Raw genomic sequence first — 23,353 nt, forward strand, 5'->3', positions numbered from 1 at the left:
GGGTCTACGTGGTCCTTCGGGACATAGTGGTCCTTTGGGACATAGTGGTCCTTCGGGACATATGTGTTATATGTAGTCCTTTGGTAAATCTACATGGTCTTTCGAGACAAATTCTACGAGCCCCTAGTGGGAATTATACGAGTTGTGGTGACAGCATAGTGCACAACCTCAATAGACTCACATATCTACAGTTCTCACATGTGTACATGGGCTAATAAAGAGATAATTGTGAAATCAATGTATATGATATATATGTATATGAATTGCATGATATGATATATGTGTGATATGGGTTATTGTATATGTTACATGAATATATGTTGATGTATATGTGAGTGAGTATAAATGACTTATATATGATTATATAAGAATTTGTTATAAGTTATAGAATATGAATGTAAGAGATCATATGAATAAGAAATAAGAGATATGAAGTATAATAGTATAGGAGCAAGATAAAAACATAAATGATGATATGTATGTAATTGTTATATGAAAAGCATATGAGTGAGATGATTTGATGATTTAATGAAAAACATATATGATGATATAAGAATTTGTTATAAGTCATAGACTTATCGTGTGAGTGTTTCACACGCAGGTTCTTACAAACTTATGGATTGTTGAGGTGCAAGTCAGGTCAGTATTTTTTCCTTACAAAGTTTCAGATCAGAAAATAGATGATTTAAATGTATTTTATGGTATAAAAGTCTAGTTGGCATGTATTTAAAAGATTTGAATTGTATAAGCTCTGAATAGTTCTGTAAACGTTTTGAATAAGTTATATGTTATAAAAGTTTTTAAATTACTCACTATTTTATACAAGTAAATATTTTAAAAAGTCAATATGACACCTCAGACTCGGATTCAGGTCGGATTCGGGTTGGGGTGTTACACTCAGCAGAATGGAAATCTTCACTCGTTGGACAATTCTTAGGTGCTGCTCCAAATTTCAACACACTGCAACGAATTATCGAGAACCTTTGGAACTAGCCTGCGAAAGGAGTTAGGGTTTAGGTAAGTCACGCTGGAAATAACTTGTATGTTTTTAATTTCAATTCTGCTTCTGCTCGTGAATGGGTACTTGAAAATGGGCCATGGCATATTCTCAATAATCCCCTAATCCTTAAAAAGTGGGAAAAATTTGCAAAGACTTGAGTTTGATTTATCTTGCATACCAATTTGGGTACATTTGTTTAACGTTCCTCTTGAATTATTTACTAGAGAATGACTTAGCTACATAGCTAGTGCCTTAGGAGTTCCACTGACTATGGATTCATATACTGCTATAAAATCTAGACTTAACTTTGCTAAGGTCTGCAGAGAGGTTGGAGCTAAGGATATAATTCCTAAAAAAGTGGAGGTTATTATTGATAATGGTTTTTCCACCACAATCTATGTTGAAGTACCTTGGTTACCCCCTAGATATATCAAATACAACACTTTTGGACATTTTGATAAGGGTTGTTTATTTAACCCTTCTCTTTCTCATAAAACTTCGAAAGTATGGAGAAAAAAGACTTCTTTAAAGGGAAATTCTGACTCTAATCCTTTTGAAGCAATTGAAGCTCTATGGGACATCCATTCTTCCTCTAGAGCAATTTATGATCTTATTGATTTAGTACCAGGAATTGAATTAAACTTAATCCCTCATTCCATTTCAGACCAGACTTCTAAGGGTGATCATTCTGATCTTCAAATCATTTCTTGTGATGAAAAGGCTAGCAATCTCACTCCAGCACCCTTGTTGTTTGTGAAAAATGTGAGGGTGAACCTTCAGACCTTCAACCTACTCTTACTACTGATAAAAGTGATAAGAATCTTAATCAAACTCCCTCTGTTGATTCTGAAAAAGGGGAAAATTTATCTCAAGTAGCTAATAAGAATAAAAATGAAATTGAGAATCCTCCTTTCCCAAAAAGAGGTAGAGACAAACCTCTTAAAGTAAAAACTAAATCCATGTTGAGAGGTTCAACAAACAGATTTGATATCCTTACCACTGTAGATGAGAACTCTCCATTAACAGAGATACAAGTTAGGAAGCCAAGACATGTTGCAAAATTAATCAAGGAACTAAAGTCAAAAAAGAAAGAGCAAATCTCTAAGTTCACTAGTACCTCAGATGGTGCTATAGAGGACTCAACCTCTTCTCTTCCTAAATAATTATCTGCTTCTGGAATATAAGAGGATTCAACAATCCTCAAAATCAGAAAAAAGTTCTTAACAGAGCAAATCTTTATAATGTTGATATCTTATGCCTGTTAGAAACTCGTGTTAAAGTTGAAAACTCTGGACAAATTCTAAATTCTATCTTTTTGAGCTGAAACGCCTTCACCAACTATGACTTTGCATCCAATGGAAGAATATGACTCATTTGGAAGAAATGAATTGATTTATCCTTTTGTCACTCTTCTGCTCAAAGCATCTCTGTTAAATGCTCTTTTAATGACTATTCTTTCTTTATCATTGCAATCTATGGTAGCAACTGTGGTATTACTCGAAGAATTCTTTGGCAAAATCTTAGAGACCTTGATCCTATGTTTGGATCTCTTCCTTGGATCTTAGGAGGGGATTTCAATATCTTTCTAAGCTCTAATGAAAGCTCTGATTCTGATCTCCTAGGGCCTTATTTTTCTCCTTATATGATTGAGTTTCAAAATGTGATTTAAGATATTTTCTTACAAGATCATCCTTTTTTTGGCCCAACCTTCACTTGGAGCAACAAACAAAAAGACACGTACCTTGCAAGGAAACTCGATAGAGTTCTCATAAACTCTCATTGGGCTATCACTTTTAAGAATTCTTTTGTTGAATTCACTGCCCCTGGGCCTTCTGATCACTATATGGGGCTTGCTTGGATTAACAAAGACATTCAAATCAACAGACCTAAGCCTTTCAAGTTTTTCAACTTATGGTCTAGCCATTCAAACTTTCTGGAAATTGTCTACCAGTCTTGGAAACAACCCTCCCATGGTAACCCTATATAAAAATTATTCTCTAAGCTTAAACGCCTCAAACCTTGTCTACAAAAATTAAATAAAGACTGCTACAATAATATTTCTGTTGGGGTAAAACAAAAGAAGGCTGAGTTGGAACAAATTCAGATTGAAACTCTTAAAGGCGCCAACTCTATGGACAAGGAATTGATTGTTCAAAATGAGTTGAATGCTTTAGAGGACATTGAGTAAATGTTTCTTAAGTAGAAAGCAAAAATCTAGTGGACTAAAGAAGGGGATAAATGCTCAAAAAAATTCATACTGCCATTGCCTCAAAAAATAAAAGAGATACCATAAGAGTTCTGCTCAATAATGAAGGGAAAAGGCTAGAGACCTATGATGCTATGACTTCTGAAATCATTGATTTTTTCAAACTTCAACTTGGTACTCCTGATCCTAGAGTTCTCCATTGTGATCATTCTTACCTGAAAAATCTGCTCCAAGTTAATTTACCAAATGAGGTTGTTTATGACTTAACTAAAACTATCAATGCTGAAGAGATCAAATAGGCTTTATTTAATCAAGGGAATGACAAAGCTCCAGGCCCAGATGGCTACACCTCTCTTTTTTTTCAAAAAATCCCGAACTGTTGTACGTGAAGATATTATCAATGCTGTTAAATATTTCTTCCAAGAGGCTAATATAAGCCCTGCCTTCAACTCCATAATTATAGCGTTGATTCCTAAAATTCTAAACCCAGTAAAGTCAAAGACTAAAGACCAATATCCTGTTGTTCTGTGGTGTACAAAACTGTCACAAAAATTCTTGTCAAAAGATTGACTTCACTGCTACCTGATATTATATCTCTTAATCAAACTGCTTTTGTGAAAGGAATATCAATAATTGATAATACTCTCCTCGCTCAAGAATTGGTAAAAGGCTATGGTAGAAAAAACATATCTCCAAGGTGTGCCCTCAAAATAGACCTTCAAAAATCCTTTGATTCCCTTCACTGAGATTTTATATCCTATGTTCTTATAGCAATAGGGTTGCCCCTTACTTTTACAAAGTGGATTGAAGCTTGTTTCAAAGGAGCTAGATACTCCATTTCGTTTAATGGGAGTTTGATAGGCTACTTTAAGGGTCAAAGAGGCATAAGGCAAGGTGATCCATTATCACCAATGTTATTTGTGCTTGCAATGAATATCCTTTCAAAATTACTTAACATTGTTGCCTCTAGAGGAATTTTTGGATATCACCCTAAGTACAAAAAAATTGGCATTACTCACTTATCGTTTTCTAATGATCTCTTAATTTTTTGCAAAGGGAATCTCGAATCTATTGTTGGAGTCTTTATTGTCCTTAATCACTTCTATGAACTATCTGGCCTAAAGCTTAATATTAGCAAAACCGAATTGTTTGCTGCTGGTATCTCTTCTAGAAATTAGGAAAATATTACAACTGCTACAGGTTTCAAACAAGGCTTCCTTCCTGTTAGATATCTTGGTGTTCCCCTTGTTACTAGGAAATTAACAGAAAAAGACTGCATTCCTCTTATTGAGAATATCAAACAGAGGCTTCAACACTGGTCTGGGAGATTCCTGAGTTATGCAGGGCGTCTAGAGCTTATAAAAATTGTTCTTTACAGTGTAGTAAATTTCTGGAGCAGGCAATTTATACTTCCTCTGAAAGTTATTAAAAGACTCGAACAACTCTGCTCAAGATTTCTTTGGAAATGATCCGATAAGGCTTCTACAGGAGCACGAATCGAATGGGATAAATTATGCAATCCCAAATCTGAAGGCGGTCTTGGTTTAAAAATATCAAAACTTGGAATAAAATCTGCATGGTTCATCTCATTCAGAAAATACTTGCCGGTGAAGGATCATTGTGGGTTGCATGGATCCACTGGTATGTAATTAAAGACAGTAATTTCTCTGTCATCAGTGAATGATCTTCCTTTAGTTGGTGTTTCAAGAAACTTATTAAACTAAGGAATGGGGCCCTTCCTATTATTAGCTCTGGAATTTCGAAGACAAGAGAAATATGAGAGGAAATGAGAGTCCATAACGCAAAGGTTCCATGGCACAAAATCATTTGGTTCCCACTCCACATTCCCAAGCTGAGTATTATCTACTGGATGGCTGTGCTGGATCGTCTTCCTACTCGGGACAGGCTCTCAAAAATGGGGATTATTTCTGATGATTTATGTTTATTATGTAATGAGTTGCAGGAAACAAGAAATCACTTGTTTGTGGAATGTTCTTTTGCAACTTCGCTGTGGAGTTCAATCATGAATCTTTCAAATATGTGCAACACGCATACTTCCTGGGAATCAAGGATAATATGTGCATCTCAACATTAGAAAGGCAGATCTATGCTTACTACCATTTTGAAACTTTCTTGGACAACCTTCATTTACTCGATATGGGAAGAACGGAACAGACGAATTTTTAGAAGAGAATCAAGAACACCTGAACAAGTCTTACAGATTGTAAAGGACCTTGTTCGAATCAACCTTAGCGATAGGAACTTCAATAGAACAAACGATGTTAATATTAACTTATGTAATTCTTGGGGTATAGACTGATCATTTTTTGTTGTTGTAAGTAGTGTTTATACTCCCTTTTGGGATGTTTTGGTGTACTTTCTTCATTGGATAATAAAATTTTACTTATCCAAAAAAAATGGACTTAATTAAAATATATATTTATAAAATGTATTATGATAATTATCTTTAAATATATAAAAGAAAATTATATTACTAATATTATCAGATAAAAATTTTCATCTTGATTATGAATCCATTTTATTTAAAAAGTGACCTTACCAAATCGGGTTAAAATTAATTGGATTATGATCAAATTATCATCTCTAAATAACATTATAAGATCAAATTATCATCTCGAAATAATTAAAATACTTGCCTAATATTGATATTGATCCTTGAAGTTCTTATATAGTTTAGGAAACAATGATCGTTTTCGTCCTAGAACTGGAATTTGAGAGGAGTGGTTTCAACATTTTCTTCGTCTATGAACACCTGCAAGAATTCTTTAAGCAAAGTTAGATATTTGAATTATGACGTTTGCGTATAAAATAAATTAGATTATGAAAGTCGTCCACAAAATAAACCTTTATAAAACCTAACCTTATTTAATCGGTCAATAGATTGGATAATGACGATTATTCCACTACATCATGAATACATCCCATTCGTACTCTCTCAACATAAACAATCTCCTTTAATTTTCCTTTTAAATAAAATGTGTACTTATAGTCATGCATCGGGTCTAGGGTTTACAATGTCTGTAAATTAAAAGGTAAATTGTAAATTTGGTAACTGAATCTTAATTTCTCATATTTCACTCACTGTTTTTTAAATTTTTTAATTTTCCCACTGAACTTAATACATTGTGTTTTTTGGTCACTCGTATGTTTCCTTACTAACGACGATATAAATGAGCTTTTATATAGGTGCAAAACGAAGTCGTTTTAGTGAAAATTTGTTTTTTTAAACGAATTCGTTTTAACGTTGTTAACTATTTAACGGCGGAGTGACAAAAAATCCAATGTATTAAGTTTAATGGGGAAATTGAAAAATTTTAAAGTTTAGTGAGCAAAATAGAAGAGAGAATAAAGTTTAGTGATGAAATTTTGAAATTTACCCTAATTAAATTTGTTTGGCTTATTGGTGTAGTTTAAGCTCAATTTGACTCGATTACACCCGTAAGTAGGGAAGGGCATAGGGCGGGGCAAGTCATAATTCTGGTCCACTTACCTGACATAAAAATTATAAATATTTCATCTGACACAAAAAATATACACCTCTCACCCGACCTAAACTCAAACTAATTTTTTTAGGTAAAATTCAAAATCAACTTGATTTGGTCCAAAATAGTATATTTATTATAAAATATTATTTTTATTCAATAAAAATATAAATTTAATCAAAAGAATATAATATATAGAGGGATATTATTGTAATTATCTCTAAATATATATGGTCAAATTACAATTATTTGGGTCGGGTAGAATATCTTTCAACGCAAATCCAAACCCAACCCGAATATAAACTTAAAAAAATCAGACCTAAATCGACTTGAATCCAATTTTTTTTAAAAAAAATCCGATTAAAATAGATCGAGTCAAAATCCGTCGGATTCGGTACCCATTCCTACGTGTAAGGTCCATTTAACATAGTTAAAGAGAAGGCCAATCACGTAACTTCGAGTAGTGAGTGAGAAGGCGAGCGAAAATTTGGGGCGCGCCCATAACAAACCAGTGAAAGAGAAAAAATATCGTTAATTTAATGGATGGAGCCTTCGTATATAATGGAATCCCAGAGAATTGGAATCATATTCAAAACAAAAACACACGCTAAAGAATAAGGATCCGAGATGGCGTGCAGAATGGTATTGCGTTCCGTCTCCACGACGGAGGCGTGGAGGCCTCTGCGGCGGAGCTGGGATTTCCTTTCGTTGAGGAGCTTTGCTGCTTCCAAGAGAGGGAGCGGTGGCATTTACGGGACGGCGGTCGTTAGGGCTCGAGGCGTTCACTTTTGGAACGGGATTCCTAAACTGTGTTGCTCTCGAAATGAAACGCCGTCTCCGTCGTCTTCCAAATCCGAGGAGGATGAACTTGACCAAGGGCCGCCTCAGGAAGCCGTTCTCAAAGCAATTTCAGGTTCCTTCCACTTTTGGATTCAAGTTGTTTTCATTTTTTTTCGAGATAAATTATTGTTATTTAGTTGATTAGAAACTGGATAAATAGATTTTTCTTATGTAGAAAAGAGGTCGATGTAGCTTTCATTAGTGAAAATTGAACCAAATGCCGACGAAAATTACATTTGAAATACTTTTAAGTAGGATAGAGCCAATAGAACTATAATTTAATTAATCTGATTCTGCTTAGCAGCATCAATGTTAGAAACTTTTGAGCAATAATATTGAAAGAAGTTAGAAACTTTTGAGCAATAATATATTTCTCCAAAAATATAGAAAAACTTAAAAAAAATTAGACAGAAGTATATTTATATTTGTTATACACATTCGAGTTCGAGTAAGAGGAATTACTACACCTTGAAAGGTAAATGACACGGTTCTTTAGATAGATCTTATCGCATACATGTCTTCAGTCTCATGTTTATTTACTTATAAGTTTATAAAATGAAATTTGATGCCCACTTAAATCGATGTATCTAAACTGTTGCCTTTTTCTTTTCCATTTACTTGTAGAAGCACAAGCATAGATTTATTTATACAGGCTTTTTGGTTTTCGATTTCAGAGGTATCAAAGAAAGAAGGGAGAGTTGGCCAAACAACAAATGTGATTATTGGTGGTACAGTAGCGGATGATTCAACTAATGAATGGCTTGCCTTGGATCAGAAGGTATGTCATATAATCTGCTTATTCCTGATTTTCTCTAGGGGTTCGAGTCTTTGAGACTATATTTTTCCGTTCGGTTTTAAACTACACCTGAAGGGATTGAGTTCATCTGGAGTGAATATTTCTTTGTTAGGTTGTCTGCAGTACATGCAACTTGCTATATTTTAGATACTAAAAGCTCTGATGTTCTTCTGGTTGCTGAGTTGATTTTTTAAAAAAAACTTGTCAGCTCAACTCATATCCCACTGTTAGAGGATTTATAGCAATAGGAACCGGAGGTGATGATTTTGTGCAAGCTATGGTTGCTGCTGTGGAATCTGTGTTACAACAGCCGATTCCTGAGGTACCTATACTCATCTGTAACAGTGAAAATCAATTATTGTTATGCCCGTTTATTTATGCGTTTTAAATAGACAACAGGACAAATTTGAGGTAATTAGTTTATAAGTAGATGAACCTAGGTTTCTGTGATGGTGAAAACTACCATTTTGGTTTACACATTTACTTTTGGGAAGAAGATGAATCCATGACATCTCAAATATATCTGTGTAGAGAACTTCCGGACTTGGTGTTAGTTTATATAAAAACCACTTTGTTAGGAGTATGCCCCGGAGGCAAGATCTCAACTAGAAAGACTTTGGTGAAATGCACATGTATTGCACTCTTGTATTGAACATTACTGGATTCTATAGAACTAATAATTGCTTACCGAATAAATTGGTACCCGGGAGCGTGCATTGTATCAGCTAAGTACTACCTAACAGGCAGATTTTGACTGTGAAATAATTTGGAAATTTTGATAGAAATAGAAATTGAAGGGTTAAATGGAAGTTTTAGAGTCCACATTACGGGTAAAATCAAAACTGCTGCTACCATTGAAGTGAGTGAGTATCAACTCGCGCGAAACATTGTGTGTGCTACAGAGTAACTACCAACATAAATGTGAAAGATTCTGTTGTGGGTCTCTTTGAGGTATTTGAATAAATGGCAAATGATTTATCATTTGTGCTATGATCTCAAGCAATTTTCTTTCAGGGGGGGAAAATAGTTTTGATTTAGATAATGACTGGAGATATATCTTGTATTGGAATGTCTTCGCAAAGAAGTCTTGCCTTCAGCTGAAATTGGTTATACTTTTGCTTGTAGACACTGTTGAAACACGAACCGTTATTTCCATTTTTCTTTATTTTATCAAGAAGTTGTATTAATTCATCCATGCAAGCAAGTATACAATATATGTGTGTGCTCTGTGTGTGTATATATATATAAACTACATTTGACAAGGTTTCATAACAGGGTCGGGTGAGGCAGAAGGTTTCATCTAGGGGGAAATATGTATCTGTCAACATCGGTCCTGTTCGGGTCGTTTCTAGTGAACAGGTCTCCACTCCCTCTGCTCTCTCTATCTCTCACACGCACCCAATTAGCATACATGCAAAAACATCATGGCATTTGCCTAATATGTGCGCTCATGCAATCACATTTTTCATTGTTATACATTAATTTTCCGTCTTAAAGAGCGAAAGATACAAAATAAAAAGTTGCTTCAATTGACCGAGGATTGTACGTACTCTAATCGAACTCATTGTGTCGTATAGGTTCAAGCTGTATACAATGCTATGAGGAGAGATAACCGGATGAAGTACTTCTTGTAATACGATCTTCATTCTTTAATCTTCTTTCCTTTTTCTCTGTAGAAGATGCGATCATGTAGGGATGTGATTGCCCTTCTCGATTTTCTTTTTAGTTTCTCAAGTAGTTAGCTTATGTTCTTTGATTAACCAAAAGGGCACCATCATATAGGCACAGATAATCATCGTTGAAATATGTATGTAACACCTTCGGTAAGACATGATGTCAGTTTGTATTTGATTTCGTATACGGTATTCATTATGTTAATCAGAAATTAGTATGCAAATAGCATACGGTGTCTCATACCATTCTAGTCATATTTTGAAGATAAATGTGTGTACGTATATATCCGCTCTTCTATGACATCAACCCATCGATTAAGATCTCTCTGCCTGTCCTAGCCACGCACCGGTATGAGACAAAATATTGGCTTCCTCCTTGAGAAAATGTCGGGAACTGTGGTTCGGTTGAAGTAGATGTTTCTGAAACAGTCGATGTGCTGCATGTTTCTTTTTCTTTTCTTCTGTTACGCTGCTCCATGGATGTTTCATTATCCATCGATGATGACGGCACTCCTAGATTAAGGGCTGAGTTCTGCGTTTTGGTGTTGCCGGCGCTCCTTTGAAATCTTCACTCTTGAGCCGCAAGGCAAAGGGGGGACTTGAAGAGTTATTCCTAGGATCGTTCGAATCTCGTTCCAATTCACGGTTTGTTCGAGTATCGGAACGACGAAATTAGAGTACCAAAAATCACAAGAAGCCAAAAGATTATCCACCACAGCAAATCAAAGAAAACATAAACCCATCACAGAAAAAGCAAAGAAAACAAAAATTCATCACAACAAATACAAAGGAAACAAAGATAGGGGTAAGAGTTCAGTAGGAGAAGGGGTGGAAGGGACGGTAATGAAGACGGTGTAAGGGTTGATCTTGCTAGTCATTGCCGGTGGAGTCGGCAGATTCTCTTGATAGGCACTTTGATAAAGAAAAATAAAGGAAGATAGATCGGCGTAAGGAAAAGAAAGGAAGATGGAGAACAGTGAAAGAGTGGGAAGAAAAAGAGAAAATAAAATTGAAATCTCAAATATTCTTTATTATTGTGTTTTTATTGTTCAAGGCAATCGGTTTAATTATAAACTTAGTCTTTCAATTTTATAATAACTAAATAATTATTAAAAAATATTACATTTTCATTGTTTAACATATAGACATTATTAAAAACTTTATCATCGAATCAATATTTGTTATAAAGAAGTCTACCCTAATGAACCGCAAACAATAAAATTAATGAATTGCGATTTCGTACCCGTTCCATGAACCAAAGCAAATCACTTATTAGGTAGCACTGGTTCTCTCTTATAAGCATGTAAAGTATTTTTGTGTCATATAAATTATATAAGCTAAAAACTTATCGTTAAGTTTTGAAAAAAATTTAAAGTTTATATATTAAAACGGACCAAAATTGATAGTTTAGGTACCAAACACATTAAGTTTTTAACGGTAGGGTACTAAAATGAAATAAAAACTAAATATTAGGTATGATTTTGAAAAAAAAAATTTAGGTACTGAAATTAACTAAAACTGATAGCTTAAATACTAAACGCGTAGTTTACTTATAAATAGTTGACTTCCATGTTTCTTATTAAAGACCAATCGTGGCCGTCCAGTTGTAAAAGACCCTATGAGTTGACTAATAAAAACCAAATGTTGAGTATAATTTAAAAAAAAATTAAAAGTTTATGTACTAAAATTAACTAAAACTTATAGCTTAAATACTAAACTTGTAGTTTACCCATAAATAAATGGCTTTCATGTTTCTTACTAAAGACCAATCGTGGCCGTCTAGTCCTAAAAGATCGCGTAAGTTGAGTCTGCCAACCAAAGAGAATCACATGTTAGGTGACATTGGTTCTCTTATAATCATGTAAAGTACTTTTTGTGTCACGTAAATTATCTATGTTAAAACCTTGTGGTTATGTTTTGAAAAAAGAAATTAAAAGTTTAGGTATTAAAATAAATCAAAATTAATAGTTTACGTATTAAATGCGTTAAGTTTTTTACGTTAGGGTCGTAAAATGAAATAAAAGCTAGATATTGAGTATGAATTTTAAAAAAATTAAAAAATTAGATATTGAAACAAATTAAAACCGACATTTTAAATAGTAAACATGTTTAAATAAAAGACTTTCATGTTTAAATACTAAACCGTGATTTTTGTGGTCGGGATGGGCGGTCTAGGTAAAACAACTCTGGTCGCCAACACCTTCAACAAACAAGTTGTGAAGCAACATTTCGATTGTTGTGCCTGGGTCACTGTCTCACAACAATATGTTGTCACAGACCTATTGAAGTCCATCCTCAAAGGGCTCTACAACAAGTCGAAAGAAAAAATGGATCCAGTGATCAACCTCGACTTCATGAGTTATCTAGAACTGCTGGAGGAACTTGTGAACTTCTTGCAGCCAAGGAGATATCTTATTGTGATCGATGATGTTTGGAGCACCAATTTGTGGCAAGATATCAGCATAGCACTTCGTGCCAATACGAAGGGAAGTCGAATCTTGCTCACTATGCTGAAGGAGGACGTTGCTTCCTTCGAATTTGGAGTTGTAAAGCATATCTTTCCCCTTAAACACTTGCCGTTTGATGATAGTATAGCCCTTTTTTGGAAGAAAGCTTTTGTTGGCAAAGGTGGACACTGCCCACCATATCTTGAACCTTCAGCAAGAAAGCTGGTTGCAAAATGTCAAGGCTTGCCATTAGCCATTGTGACCTTGGGCGGTTTGATGGCTTCCAAGAGCTCGATTGCCGAATGGGATGGAGTTTATAACAACCTAAATCGGGAGCTAAGTGTAAGTTGTTGCGGAGAGATACCTATCCGAGTTGATTTGCAGCAGGAATGGATCGGGGAAGCCAGAGCATTGGAGATGCATGACATTTTGCGGGAATTTGCTGTTTCCATATCAAAATCTGTAAAGCTTGTTGCCAAATCTGATGGTAAAGAAGAAGTGAAAGACGATGGAACCCGTCGTTGGTCAATTGAAGCAAAGGGGAATGAGTTGAAAGCTGCAAGTGAGACAGCACTATCTCGGGTTCGTGCATTATTTGTTTTTGCTGTGGATGGAACCTCTAAATCCTCCTTCAACAAACTGCCCTCTGGTTTTAAATTGATGAGAGTGTTGGATTTGGAAGACACTCCGATCAAGGAACCCCCAGATGAATTGATGAATTTATTCAATTTGAGATACCTTAGCCTAACAAGAACTCAAGTGAAAGAGCTTCCGAATTCCATCGGCAAGCTTTACAATTTGCAGTCTCTACTTATGAAGGACACTCAAATCAATGAGCTTCCTGCAGGACTTGTGAAGCTGAAAAATCTTCCTCTTCTTATCGCTTTTCGTTGCAATGTAAACCCATTGGCATTTGACAATTGGCTTGGCATAGTATTTCCATCCAAAACGGCACACTTTACGATCTGATCCATTACCAAACCGAAGAATTCCCTTTGACATGGGACATGCGCCTACGGATCGCGACAGAAACCACCGACGCCCTGTTCTATCTGCATTCCGCCGCTTCCGTCTCGATTTACCATCGAGACATCAAGTCTAGCAACATACTCCTTGACTATAAATACCGTGCCAAAGTGTTGGACTTCGGAACATTGAGATCGATTTCGCTCGAACAGACTCATTTGACCACCCAAGTGCAGGGGTCGTTCGGATACATGGATTCTGAGTATTTTTGATCGAATCAGTTTACGGGGAAGAGTGATGTCTATAGCTTCGGGGTTGTTCTTGTCGAGCTCTTAACGGGACGAAAGCCGGTGTTGTCAGATCAATCGGACGAGGCGAGGAGCTTGATATCATACTTTCTGATGTCGATGCAGGAGAATTCGTTGCTCGACATCGTCGATTCGACCATAGTAAATGACGATCCGGAGAAAGAGATTACAGCAACGGCTAAGCTGGCAAGAAGATGCTTGGATCTTAACGGAAAGAAAAGGCCGACCATGAAACAAGTAGCAATGGAGCTGGAGACGATCAAAGCATCAAAAGCAGGCGATGAGATTGAAGAAAGTGACGATGAAGAATCTGAAGAAGATGAAATAATCGAATCTTGGAATGCCAATTTTTCTTGGTCCACGTCTAGATCAATTATAACTAATAGTACAACTTTGCCATTAAATGCAACCTTCTAGTTTCCAACGTTTTTGTGTGTCACAATTGGATCGTTCAGATTATGTTTGGATTGGATTATTTCGGGTTGAATTAGTTTGGGTTTAGATTGTATTCGGTTAGGTTCAATTCGTTAGATTGGGTCAATGATTTTGTTTATTTTTTTAATAGTAGGTGACTAAAATATAACGTTAGATATAATTTTGAAAAGAAAAATAGAACCAAAGTGATAGTTAAGTGACTATATATGTAATTTTCCCAAAATAAATTTGGGGACTAAAATTTGTTTTATCCCTAAAATCAAATTCCAAAGTTTTTGTTTGTAAGAAACCACTTTGGGTCTTTGGCCACTCAACTATATCAAACATTGTGTCCATTTAAGAATTTTTACTATCCATTTTGGCCACTCAACTTTCTTGTCATAGTATCTCCTATTGCTATCATAGAATGCTGACATGCATGGTATAAATTAACCAATAGATGAGTGATACATGTTACTTTAACTTAAAAAAAATGAATTTTCATTTTCTTTTAAAAAAAAAGTTTGATCGGCTAACTTCGATTCTTATGTATGAGTGAGTGATCTCATACGCCGTCAATATCACGTACATCCTCTTTCAATAGACAAACATGATATGATTAGAGGATGTATGAGATACCAATGGACCAAAAAGTATGAGAGATTTCAGTCATATCATGTTTATCCATTGATGATGTTGTGACTCGATATTCAGCTTTAGCAGAAGAGCGAGATACAATTATCTCCTCCTCGTATCAATAAAAATTCGAACTAATTAAAGACTAATCTCAAAGAAAAGTTGGAAGTAATCTTCTTACAAAGATGCATTGTATAGCTCACACTGAGTTTCTCATAGCTTATAATAATAACAATAATAATAAATCCATGACATTATGCGTATTTGTTTTTCATGGAACAACATAAACTAGTTTCTTACCAAGAAATCCATTCCCATGGTTTCTCCTCCTCCGTATATAAATACTATGCTAACCAACCGGTCATGTAGTTGTTCGCACTCGGACCTGCCGCGGTGACGACCGACATCGGATCATGCTGGTATCTGCAATCGGACAAAAAAATCGAGAAAATCGGAGATCGATTCGAATTACCGTGCTTCTTTAGAAAATTGAAAATCGAATCGAAATTTACGTACCCGATTTGTAAAGTCGGTTCACAATCCAGTGGATGGAAGAAGGCATCACCATGATAAGGATGATGGTGAACCGGTTGACGGCCATAGCCAGCATCTTCCGTTGCATTTGGATTCAGCTGTAGTGGATTTACTTGGTACCCTTCCACTAACTGTATTAAACCGATCCGAACCGTAATTCGATTTCGATTTTCATTCAATTTAGTTTGATTTTGATTCGATAATAAAAAGAATATTTTTATTTTTATTTTTTATTCTAAATTTTTTCGGACTGAATTTAGTTAATAAGAGAGAAAGCTTACCCTTTGTTTTAGGGTATTATTGGCTTCATTAAGAAGATGTTCCTGCATTAAAGATCATGGTATTTAAAGAATCAATCTTGTAATTAATTAATTAAGATAGTTAATGGCATACCTTTCTTTGGAGATCAGTGAGCTGATCAAGCATGTATTGGGTCTACAACAACACAATATTTAATCACATGAAAAAATATTTTACTGTAATTTACATGAAAAATTTGCAAGCAGACTGAAAATTTTCACTGATTTACTTGAAAATTTTATAATTTTATTCGATCTGGAGAAATATGTAAAAGTACCCGAGTTGATCTGATTAGCTTCAGTGATGAATCAAGCTGTTTTTCAAGCGACTCAAGCTCTTTGCTGTTCAAAGGACCCAAATCCTCTCCCAGTAAATTCCTAATAAATAAAAAAATATATATATGAATGTATATTGAAATATATTTATAATAATAATATGATTCTCAGGGATTCTATGAATACATAAAAATATTATAAAATTTTGATTATTAGATATATACATTAACATCATTGGACCATTTTGGTTGTTTTCTAACTCACCTTTGCGACCTTTGTAGGGCATCATAACGTGCTTTAAGCTTCAGATATTCTTGCCGACTGCTTAATTCCTGTAAAGTTATCATGAACAACTTGTATTGTTTGATTTGTAGGGCATCCAAGTCTCGGATGAAAGTTCAGAAATTATTAGTGTAGTTTACCCTCGATTAAATAATGAGTAACTCTTGTTATCACGATTTACTGAGATTCAGTGATTAAAATGAATGTTTATATAACTCGGAGTAGAGGGTTAGATGTTACCAGTGCAGCCTCCCTAGATGATATATTTGGCTCGGGAGCTTCATAGTTGCATTTCTGGTACCTCTCCAATGTTTTGAGCATACTACAACATTATTAATTAGATAAATTTTGGTTAAGATTAAGGATATACAAGTTTATTGATAAAATATAACGATAATATTTGTTCTCAAACAATCATAATCGTAAATAATGCTTCAATGGTATCGTGTTTATTATAATTATAGACGTAATGAATATTAACATGATCTAAAAAAATACAAAACAACATTCGTTATAGTGTCGTGTAATGACAGTTATGTAGTTAAAATTAAGGATATGCAAGTCAATTAATGAAGCATAATGACAACAACTAAAATCAGCTTTTGTGAAAAAGGAAAATCAAAACCCTAGAAAACCCAGAGGCATTCATGAAGAGATCTCTCCGTTTATACATCGTTTAAACTGATCGGGGGAGAGAATAAGACATAAATCCTCCGACGAAAAACAGGAAAAGGTTTGGGAATCCGAGACTGTACTGAAATTTCTTGTTTGTCTTCCCTGCTCTGATTGGATCAATGACATCTCTGGAGAAGCTCAATTGTATCACAAGAAAACATGGGGATCTTTTTTATTACAAAGATCCATTGGGTTTTTGTCTGGTTTGATTTTCAGACATGTTTCTTTCCCCCCCCCCCCAACTTTTCACAATCAAAACAAACATTAAAAACTATATTTTTTTTAAAAATAAATTAAAACCCTAGGAAGCTTAACAAAGAGCTGAAAACATATGAGCAGATCTTTGGGGTATTCTTCAAATTCAGAAGAAAAATTGTTAACCCTACATTTCTCAGATCTACATGAAGAAAGAACACTTTATAAACATTCCAACAAAGCAAGAAAACATAACAAATATGATGAGAGCAGCTGCAAAAAAGAGGGGTTAGTTGTTTTGATGATGGTGGTGGTGATGATATATGTATGTATATGCATGTATGTAGCTATGTATACCTTGAGCTACTGCAAAATTCGTACAACTTTCCTCTATTGGAGAAGATGATGAGAGCAACTTCAGCATCACATAGAACTGAAAGCTCGTAAGCTTTCTTCAATAAACCGTTTCTTCTCTTTGCAAAAGTCACTTGCCTGTTGATCTTGTTCTCAATCCTCTTCAGCTCAACCCTACCTCTCCCCATTTTTTTGTTTTAGTAATTTCTCCTTCTCAGAATCAAACCAAAACCCTAACCCTAAAACCAAGGAAACCTTCCCTTTTGATAGGTTCAAAACCGAAAGAAATGGGGTTCACTAGTTTTTTGGTTCTTCTTGGTGAGGGTCTTTAATGGCCCCCCTCTTCTCCATTTATTCTCTTGGTCTTTTTGATATTCTTAACTAAGAACTTGATTGCAAAATATATAATGCATCTTTAGTTTTGTTTTATGGTCATCGAAGACTAATTCGAGCCTACGTTCTCTGTCCGACTACGATGTACTTATCATTGAGCCCGATATTTATCGAGAAAGTATTGCTTATAATCTGAAGTGAACTTTGTAGCGCACTAATGAAAGGTGTAACGCATTCAAGGGCGAAGTGAAGATAAAATTTTACGGGACAAAAATAAATAGTAGTAAAATGACGGCAAAATTTTCGAGATAATGTTCTCGAATTGTTTATTTAACGATATAACGTACTCCCAAGATTAATTGCTCAAATAGGGCGAATTGGCCGTAGGTCGCCATGCCTTCTGGGCGACCTACGGCGTGGCAGCTTCCCAGCATAGGTCGCCATGCACTCCGGGCGACCTTGTAGGTCGCCATGCACTCCTCCTGCTCCTCGCGTGATTCCTCTTGCCCTCGGATGCCCTCGCATAGCTCGCTCGGATGCCCTCGGTCGGATGCCCTCGGTCGGATGGCTTCGGATGCCCAACGTGTTGGAACGTGCATGACACATGCAATCTCTCTCATAGCTCGCCGGGAAGACATGGCGACCTAGTAGGTCGCCCGGATGGCATGGCGACCTACGAGCAACACTGTAGATTTCACCCTATTTGAGCAATTAATCTGAGGAGTGCATTATCTCGTGAATTAATTTATTCGAGAACGTTATCTCGAGAGTTTAGCCGTAAAATGACGGTCATAATGTACTTATTGAATAATTATTTTTAAATTTAAAAATTAGGATGTATGTTCTAATTTGTTTAATTTTAAAATTAATATGGGTTTAATATATATTTAAACCGAGTAAATGACAAGTCATGGTTTAATTTGCCTAATTATAAAACTAAAAGGGACCTATAAAGCAATTTAACTCAAAATATTTGAAAAGTTTGCCTAATTTCAAAACTAATAGTACTTAACAAGCAAGTGAAGGTAACAAATTTCGTACAGTCTCATAATGTCAGCAGTTGGATCGGTGATCTAACGGTGGAGATGAGGAGATGGAACATTAACCAATAAATGCAGTGACACGTGTCGATTACAGTGGAAAGCAGAGAGATGTCTGATAATTCACCTGACCATTTACGGATTCTTTGGGCATATGACCTAACCTTAAAACAAACTGAACTTTCTTATGTTCCCTTACATGGGTAAATTACAAATCTGTCTCCTTTTCACTCATTTACTTTAAATCTTTTTAATTTTCTCATTGAACTTAATACATTAAGTTTTTTGGTCAGTCGGCCATTAAATAGCTAACAACGTTAAAACATGCTATTATATATAAGCAAAACGATGTCATTTTGGTGAAAATTTTGTTTTCTAAACCACATCGTCTGTAACACCGTTAACTATTTAACAACGGGGTGACTAGAATAGGAGAGAGAATAAAGTTCAATGACCAAAAAACCCAATGTAATACGTTCAGTGAGGAAATTGAAAACTTTTAAAGTTCAATGAGTAAAATAGAAGAGTGAGTAAAATTCGGTGATGAAATTTATAATTTATCCCCTTATAATTACAAACCAACCATGGAATCATTGTAATCCCACCTCTAATGGAGATTTTGTGTTTTACAAAAAGAATAAAACATGGTTCCAATCATCAATAACTTAAACATGGTTACAAAAAAGAAAATATATTTATACATTCATTCAAATTTTCTTTTTTTCCACTTTAATTGATCAATTAAATGCTCTTTTATTGGGCTTCACCCCTTTGTCCATTGTTACTTTAAAATTGATGGTTCAACTCTAGATTAACATATAATTTATATGTATGTGAACTTGAAGAAAGTTTTATTAAAAAACTTAAGGAACAAGAAATTAGGTTATCCATATAAAATATAAAGAAAATACTTAAAATATATGAAAATTTAAAATTTTCAAAAGATACGACCATCCCTCTCTCGATCCATCCCTGGTGCAACCATGGATGGATGTAGAATTTTATATCTGGATTTTAAGAAGATATATTAAAATTTTGGGTGATACATAAATGATCCCTTGACTATAAGGTATTGCTTTATCAAGTTATTTGACTATTAAAAGTTACAAAAATGGTCCTATAACTATATAATGTTACTTTTTGAGTCCCTTGACTATTAAAGTTATAAAATGGTCACCCAACTATTCATTAAGTTCCAAACTTGTACTTTTTCATCAAAAAACTTGGTGGTTGTTTAAGCTGGATGTCAGCATGATGACTGTGATATGTTAGTTATTTGAGATTCTAAGATCATTTGTTATCATATTACCATCAATAGGTTAACGTTCAGCTCAAAAATACCGTCCATTTCTAGTTTGGAACATAATGAATAGTCGGATGACCATTTTGTAACATTTAATAGTCGAGGGACTCAACAAAACAACACTATATAGTCGAAGGACCATTTTATAACTTCTAATACTCGAGGGACTTAATAAAGTAATACCCTATAGTCGAGAGATCATTTGTATAATTTATCCTAAAAAATTAAAGGATATAAAATTTTAGAGACGTGAAATCATATTATCAATAAAAAGATCAAGTAAATATTTAAACTATACAAGAATTCGAAATTTTCAGAAGATATAACCGTCCTCAACACTCTCTCTATTCATTCATCAGCCCAACCATAATATGTTGCTTGGGGCATGGAAGAGGTGTTTTGACCCGTAAGAAAGTGACTATGAAAACGTGCAACACCACAACGTTTAAGTATATTGAAACATGCTCAATGGGAACAAATTTGGCTTTCAAACATGCATGAATTGCTTAAATGGAATTAGTTCAACATTAACTTGTTAAACAATAACATTAAATAGGAAAAAGAGTTAGCTTTATAAGGACGTTGGAGCAAGTCAATTTTGTTAGTATCTTTTGACGTTCAAGTAAATTATTATCGCATCACACGTTATGATTATGTCACACAAAATTTACAGAAAAAATAAAAAAAAAATTGAAATTATAAATAATTTTAATTTTTTTCTACAAGTTTATTAACATAACAAATTTCTAGAAATACCACTTGACTGTAATTTTATTACATTTTCTATTTATATATTTAATAAAGTATACTTGTTAATTAAAAAGTATACCATTAGACCCAATACACATGTTTAATAAATATTAGTTATATTCAATAGGGGTGTTCAAATCCGGGTACCCGGTCAGGTTTTAGATTTTTCGGCCTGTGTCCCGACCCAGATATTGCGGGTACCCGTAATTCGGGTAATCTGGTACCTGGGTTTTTAATTTTTTTTAAATTATTAAAAAAAAATTAAAAATAAAACTTATATTATCAAAAACTTATATTAATTACTAAACATACAATTATTGGGTGGGTGGCTTTTTTTTAAATTTTATTAGTTTAATTTAATATATAAAATTATTAATAATTGAATATGTAATATTATATTATATAAAAAATAATTATAACAAGGTACTTGGAAAAATGAAATTTTTTGATCCGGGTCCGACCTGAAAAATGTCGTGTTGAGTATTTTTTTTATAGAAAAATACCTAGTTTTTTAGTTCAGGTCATAGAGTCGGGTATTTTTGAACACCCCTAATATTCAATACTAGTTTATATTTTGTATGTCAATTTGTTCACATCACTAGCAAATTTAAGAAACCAGTAAATTTTCCCAAAATGATTATATATTTAAAGGAAGAAGTGGACCTCAATTTAAAGTGCAATTTGACTTTTGCACAGGATATTGATTTACTTTTTAGGGTAAATTACACGCTTATTCACTGAATTTCACCTTCTCTTCTATTTCACTCACTGTACTTTTAATTTTTTTTCAATTTGCTCACTGAACTTTAGACATTAAAATTTTTTGATCACTCGACCGTTGACTCAATAACGAGGTGCTTACGTGACTTATTATAATAATAAAACATACCACACGTTTACTTACTAAACTTTACCCTCTCTCCTATTTTACTCACTATACTTTTAATTTTTTTTCAATTTCAATTTAGCAACGTCATAACGCCGTTAGAAATTTAACGGTCGAGTGATAAAAAAGTTCAATGTCCAAAGTTCAGTGACCAAATTGAAAAAATTGAAAGTACGGTGAGTGAAATATAAGATAGGGTAAAGTTTAGTGAGTAAGCGTGTAATTTATCCTACTTTTTATTATTGATATTTGATTTATTAATCGATTAATTCATATCAAATATTAATATAGTCATATATCTGTCATACAATTGATCTTTCCAACATGTTGTTTCCAATATGTTTTTCAAGGTAGTTCTATGTTCGGAAGACTGCGTTATTTGACAATGAAAGCTCAACTACCCCTACAGACGCTATGCTCGAAATTGAGACCGCTAGAGATAACAATCATCTCCTTAACTACTGATATCGTTTGGTTCGATTTAAATATTTGCTAAACACTAGGTCTCGATATATTTGATCAAACTTGATGCGGTGAAATCGTGTCTAAGTCCCTTTATGTATTATAAAATTATGGGGTAAATCATGAGTTTAGTACTTAAACTATCAGTTTTGGTCTGTTTTAATACTTAAACTTTCATTTTTTTCAAAATCATACCTAAACTTTCATTTTTTTTCAAAACCATACCTAAACTTTAGCTTTTGTTTCATTTTAATAGCAGCCATTAAAAACTTTAGTTTTTGTTTCATTTTAGAATTTAACGTTAAGATTTGAAAAAAAAAAATGAAAGTTTAAGTACTAAAACAAACCAAAATTGATAATTTTAGGTACTAAACACGTTAAGTTTTTTACGGCGGGTACTAAAATGAAATGAAAACTAATCATTAGATATGGTTTTAAAAAATGAAAGTTTAGGTACTAAAACGGACTAAAACTGATAGTTTAGGCACTAAAGACATAATATATCCTATAAAATTATAAGATAATATATGATAAAATTACACTTTAACTCCTATAAAATGATAAATTTGTGAGTCAGTCTTTGAAATCATAAAGTTAAAAGCTTTTCCTTTTGATAGCGATGGTTAACCATTCATCATCAGTTCCACTGTGCCCTTCACTTCGCAGACGCTGAATCATGAATCAGTGCGGGGCCACTCGACAGCGATCGATGGCTTCGCATTAATCGATCTGTCCAAAACCAAAAGCCAGACCGATCCATCCATTAATTCCTTGTAGATGTCTTGATTTTCTCGACGATTCCCACGTTTTTTCTTTTCAAGCCTTCTTTGTTAATTCTCTACCATGGTATTGTGGATTTTAAGGTTATTTATTGTTATGTATAATTGGTTTAGCGAAAACCCAGGAATCTATTGCTTTTGCATGGATGTTGTATTATTTATATTCTTATCTTATGATAAAGACGCATCATATTAGTTACACGTGTTTTTATTTTATGCAAAATATATAAAAATTAATTTTTTATTTGAATATGATAAGTTTCTATTCGATTAGATAATGCCAATTTTTTTATTGAAAATTTAAGTTTGGGTCGGATTTTTTAAAAATATCCTATTGGATTCAAATTTAGAGTGAAATATATCTTATCGATCCGAAAATAATACTCTTTTATTTTT

The 23,353-nt window shown here is 34.1% G+C and overlaps 3 protein-coding genes across 4 annotated transcripts; 2 read left to right on the top strand and 1 right to left on the bottom strand.

Annotated features, from left to right (window-relative positions):
- Positions 1–7,225: 7,225 nt before the first annotated feature.
- LOC120123969 lies at positions 7,226–10,181 on the top strand. 2 transcript variants are annotated; one of them, XM_039142750.1, is made up of 5 exons: positions 7,226–7,622; positions 8,227–8,327; positions 8,554–8,667; positions 9,621–9,704; positions 9,923–10,181. In XM_039142750.1, exons 1-5 carry the CDS (start codon positions 7,337–7,339, stop codon positions 9,977–9,979), a joined length of 642 nt encoding a protein of 213 aa, XP_038998681.1. In that variant the 5' UTR covers positions 7,226–7,336; the 3' UTR covers positions 9,980–10,181. The 2 variants fall into 2 exon arrangements, with proteins under 2 accessions (XP_038998681.1, XP_038998680.1); XM_039142749.1 differs by having other exon boundaries at positions 7,236–7,622; positions 8,224–8,327; positions 9,923–10,170.
- A 1,999-nt stretch (positions 10,182–12,180) lies between these two features.
- On the top strand, positions 12,181–14,156 carry LOC120123979 (disease resistance protein RPM1-like). The gene is made up of 2 exons (XM_039142757.1): positions 12,181–13,398; positions 13,713–14,156. The coding sequence occupies exons 1-2, from the start codon at positions 12,181–12,183 to the stop codon at positions 14,154–14,156; spliced, it is 1,662 nt and encodes a 553-aa protein (XP_038998688.1).
- Positions 14,157–14,966: 810 nt separating this feature from the next.
- Positions 14,967–17,842, bottom strand: LOC120123967 (agamous-like MADS-box protein MADS4). The gene is made up of 8 exons (XM_039142747.1): positions 17,408–17,842; positions 16,421–16,502; positions 16,163–16,230; positions 15,901–16,000; positions 15,717–15,758; positions 15,605–15,646; positions 15,306–15,454; positions 14,967–15,212 (listed from the first exon to the last, which is right to left on the bottom strand). The coding sequence occupies exons 1-8, from the start codon at positions 17,590–17,592 to the stop codon at positions 15,134–15,136; spliced, it is 747 nt and encodes a 248-aa protein (XP_038998678.1). The 5' UTR covers positions 17,593–17,842; the 3' UTR covers positions 14,967–15,133.
- Between the last annotated feature and the right edge of the window lie 5,511 nt (positions 17,843–23,353).

The sequence above is a fragment of the Hibiscus syriacus genome, unplaced genomic scaffold, assembly GCF_006381635.1.
Source record: "Hibiscus syriacus cultivar Baekdansim isolate YM2019G1 unplaced genomic scaffold, ASM638163v2 tig00110407_pilon, whole genome shotgun sequence".
Taxonomy (NCBI): domain Eukaryota; kingdom Viridiplantae; phylum Streptophyta; class Magnoliopsida; order Malvales; family Malvaceae; genus Hibiscus; species Hibiscus syriacus.

Excerpts from the sequence above, each read along its gene's own strand:
- LOC120123969 (XM_039142749.1), top strand. The coding sequence starts at position 7,337 with ATGGCGTGCAGAATGGTATTGCGTTCCGTCTCCACGACGGAGGCGTGG. Across the intron at positions 7,623-8,223 it reads CGTTCTCAAAGCAATTTCAG|AGGTATCAAAGAAAGAAGGG; the intron begins GTTCCTTCCACT and ends TTTCGATTTCAG. Across the intron at positions 8,668-9,620 it reads TACAACAGCCGATTCCTGAG|GGTCGGGTGAGGCAGAAGGT; the intron begins GTACCTATACTC and ends GTTTCATAACAG.
- LOC120123979 (XM_039142757.1), top strand. The coding sequence starts at position 12,181 with ATGGGCGGTCTAGGTAAAACAACTCTGGTCGCCAACACCTTCAACAAA. Across the intron at positions 13,399-13,712 it reads TTGACAATTGGCTTGGCATA|TTTACGGGGAAGAGTGATGT; the intron begins GTATTTCCATCC and ends TGATCGAATCAG.
- LOC120123967 (XM_039142747.1), bottom strand. The coding sequence starts at position 17,592 with ATGGGGAGAGGTAGGGTTGAGCTGAAGAGGATTGAGAACAAGATCAAC. Across the intron at positions 16,503-17,407 it reads GAATTTTGCAGTAGCTCAAG|TATGCTCAAAACATTGGAGA; the intron begins GTATACATAGCT and ends ATAATGTTGTAG. Across the intron at positions 15,455-15,604 it reads ATAATACCCTAAAACAAAGG|TTAGTGGAAGGGTACCAAGT; the intron begins GTAAGCTTTCTC and ends GGTTTAATACAG.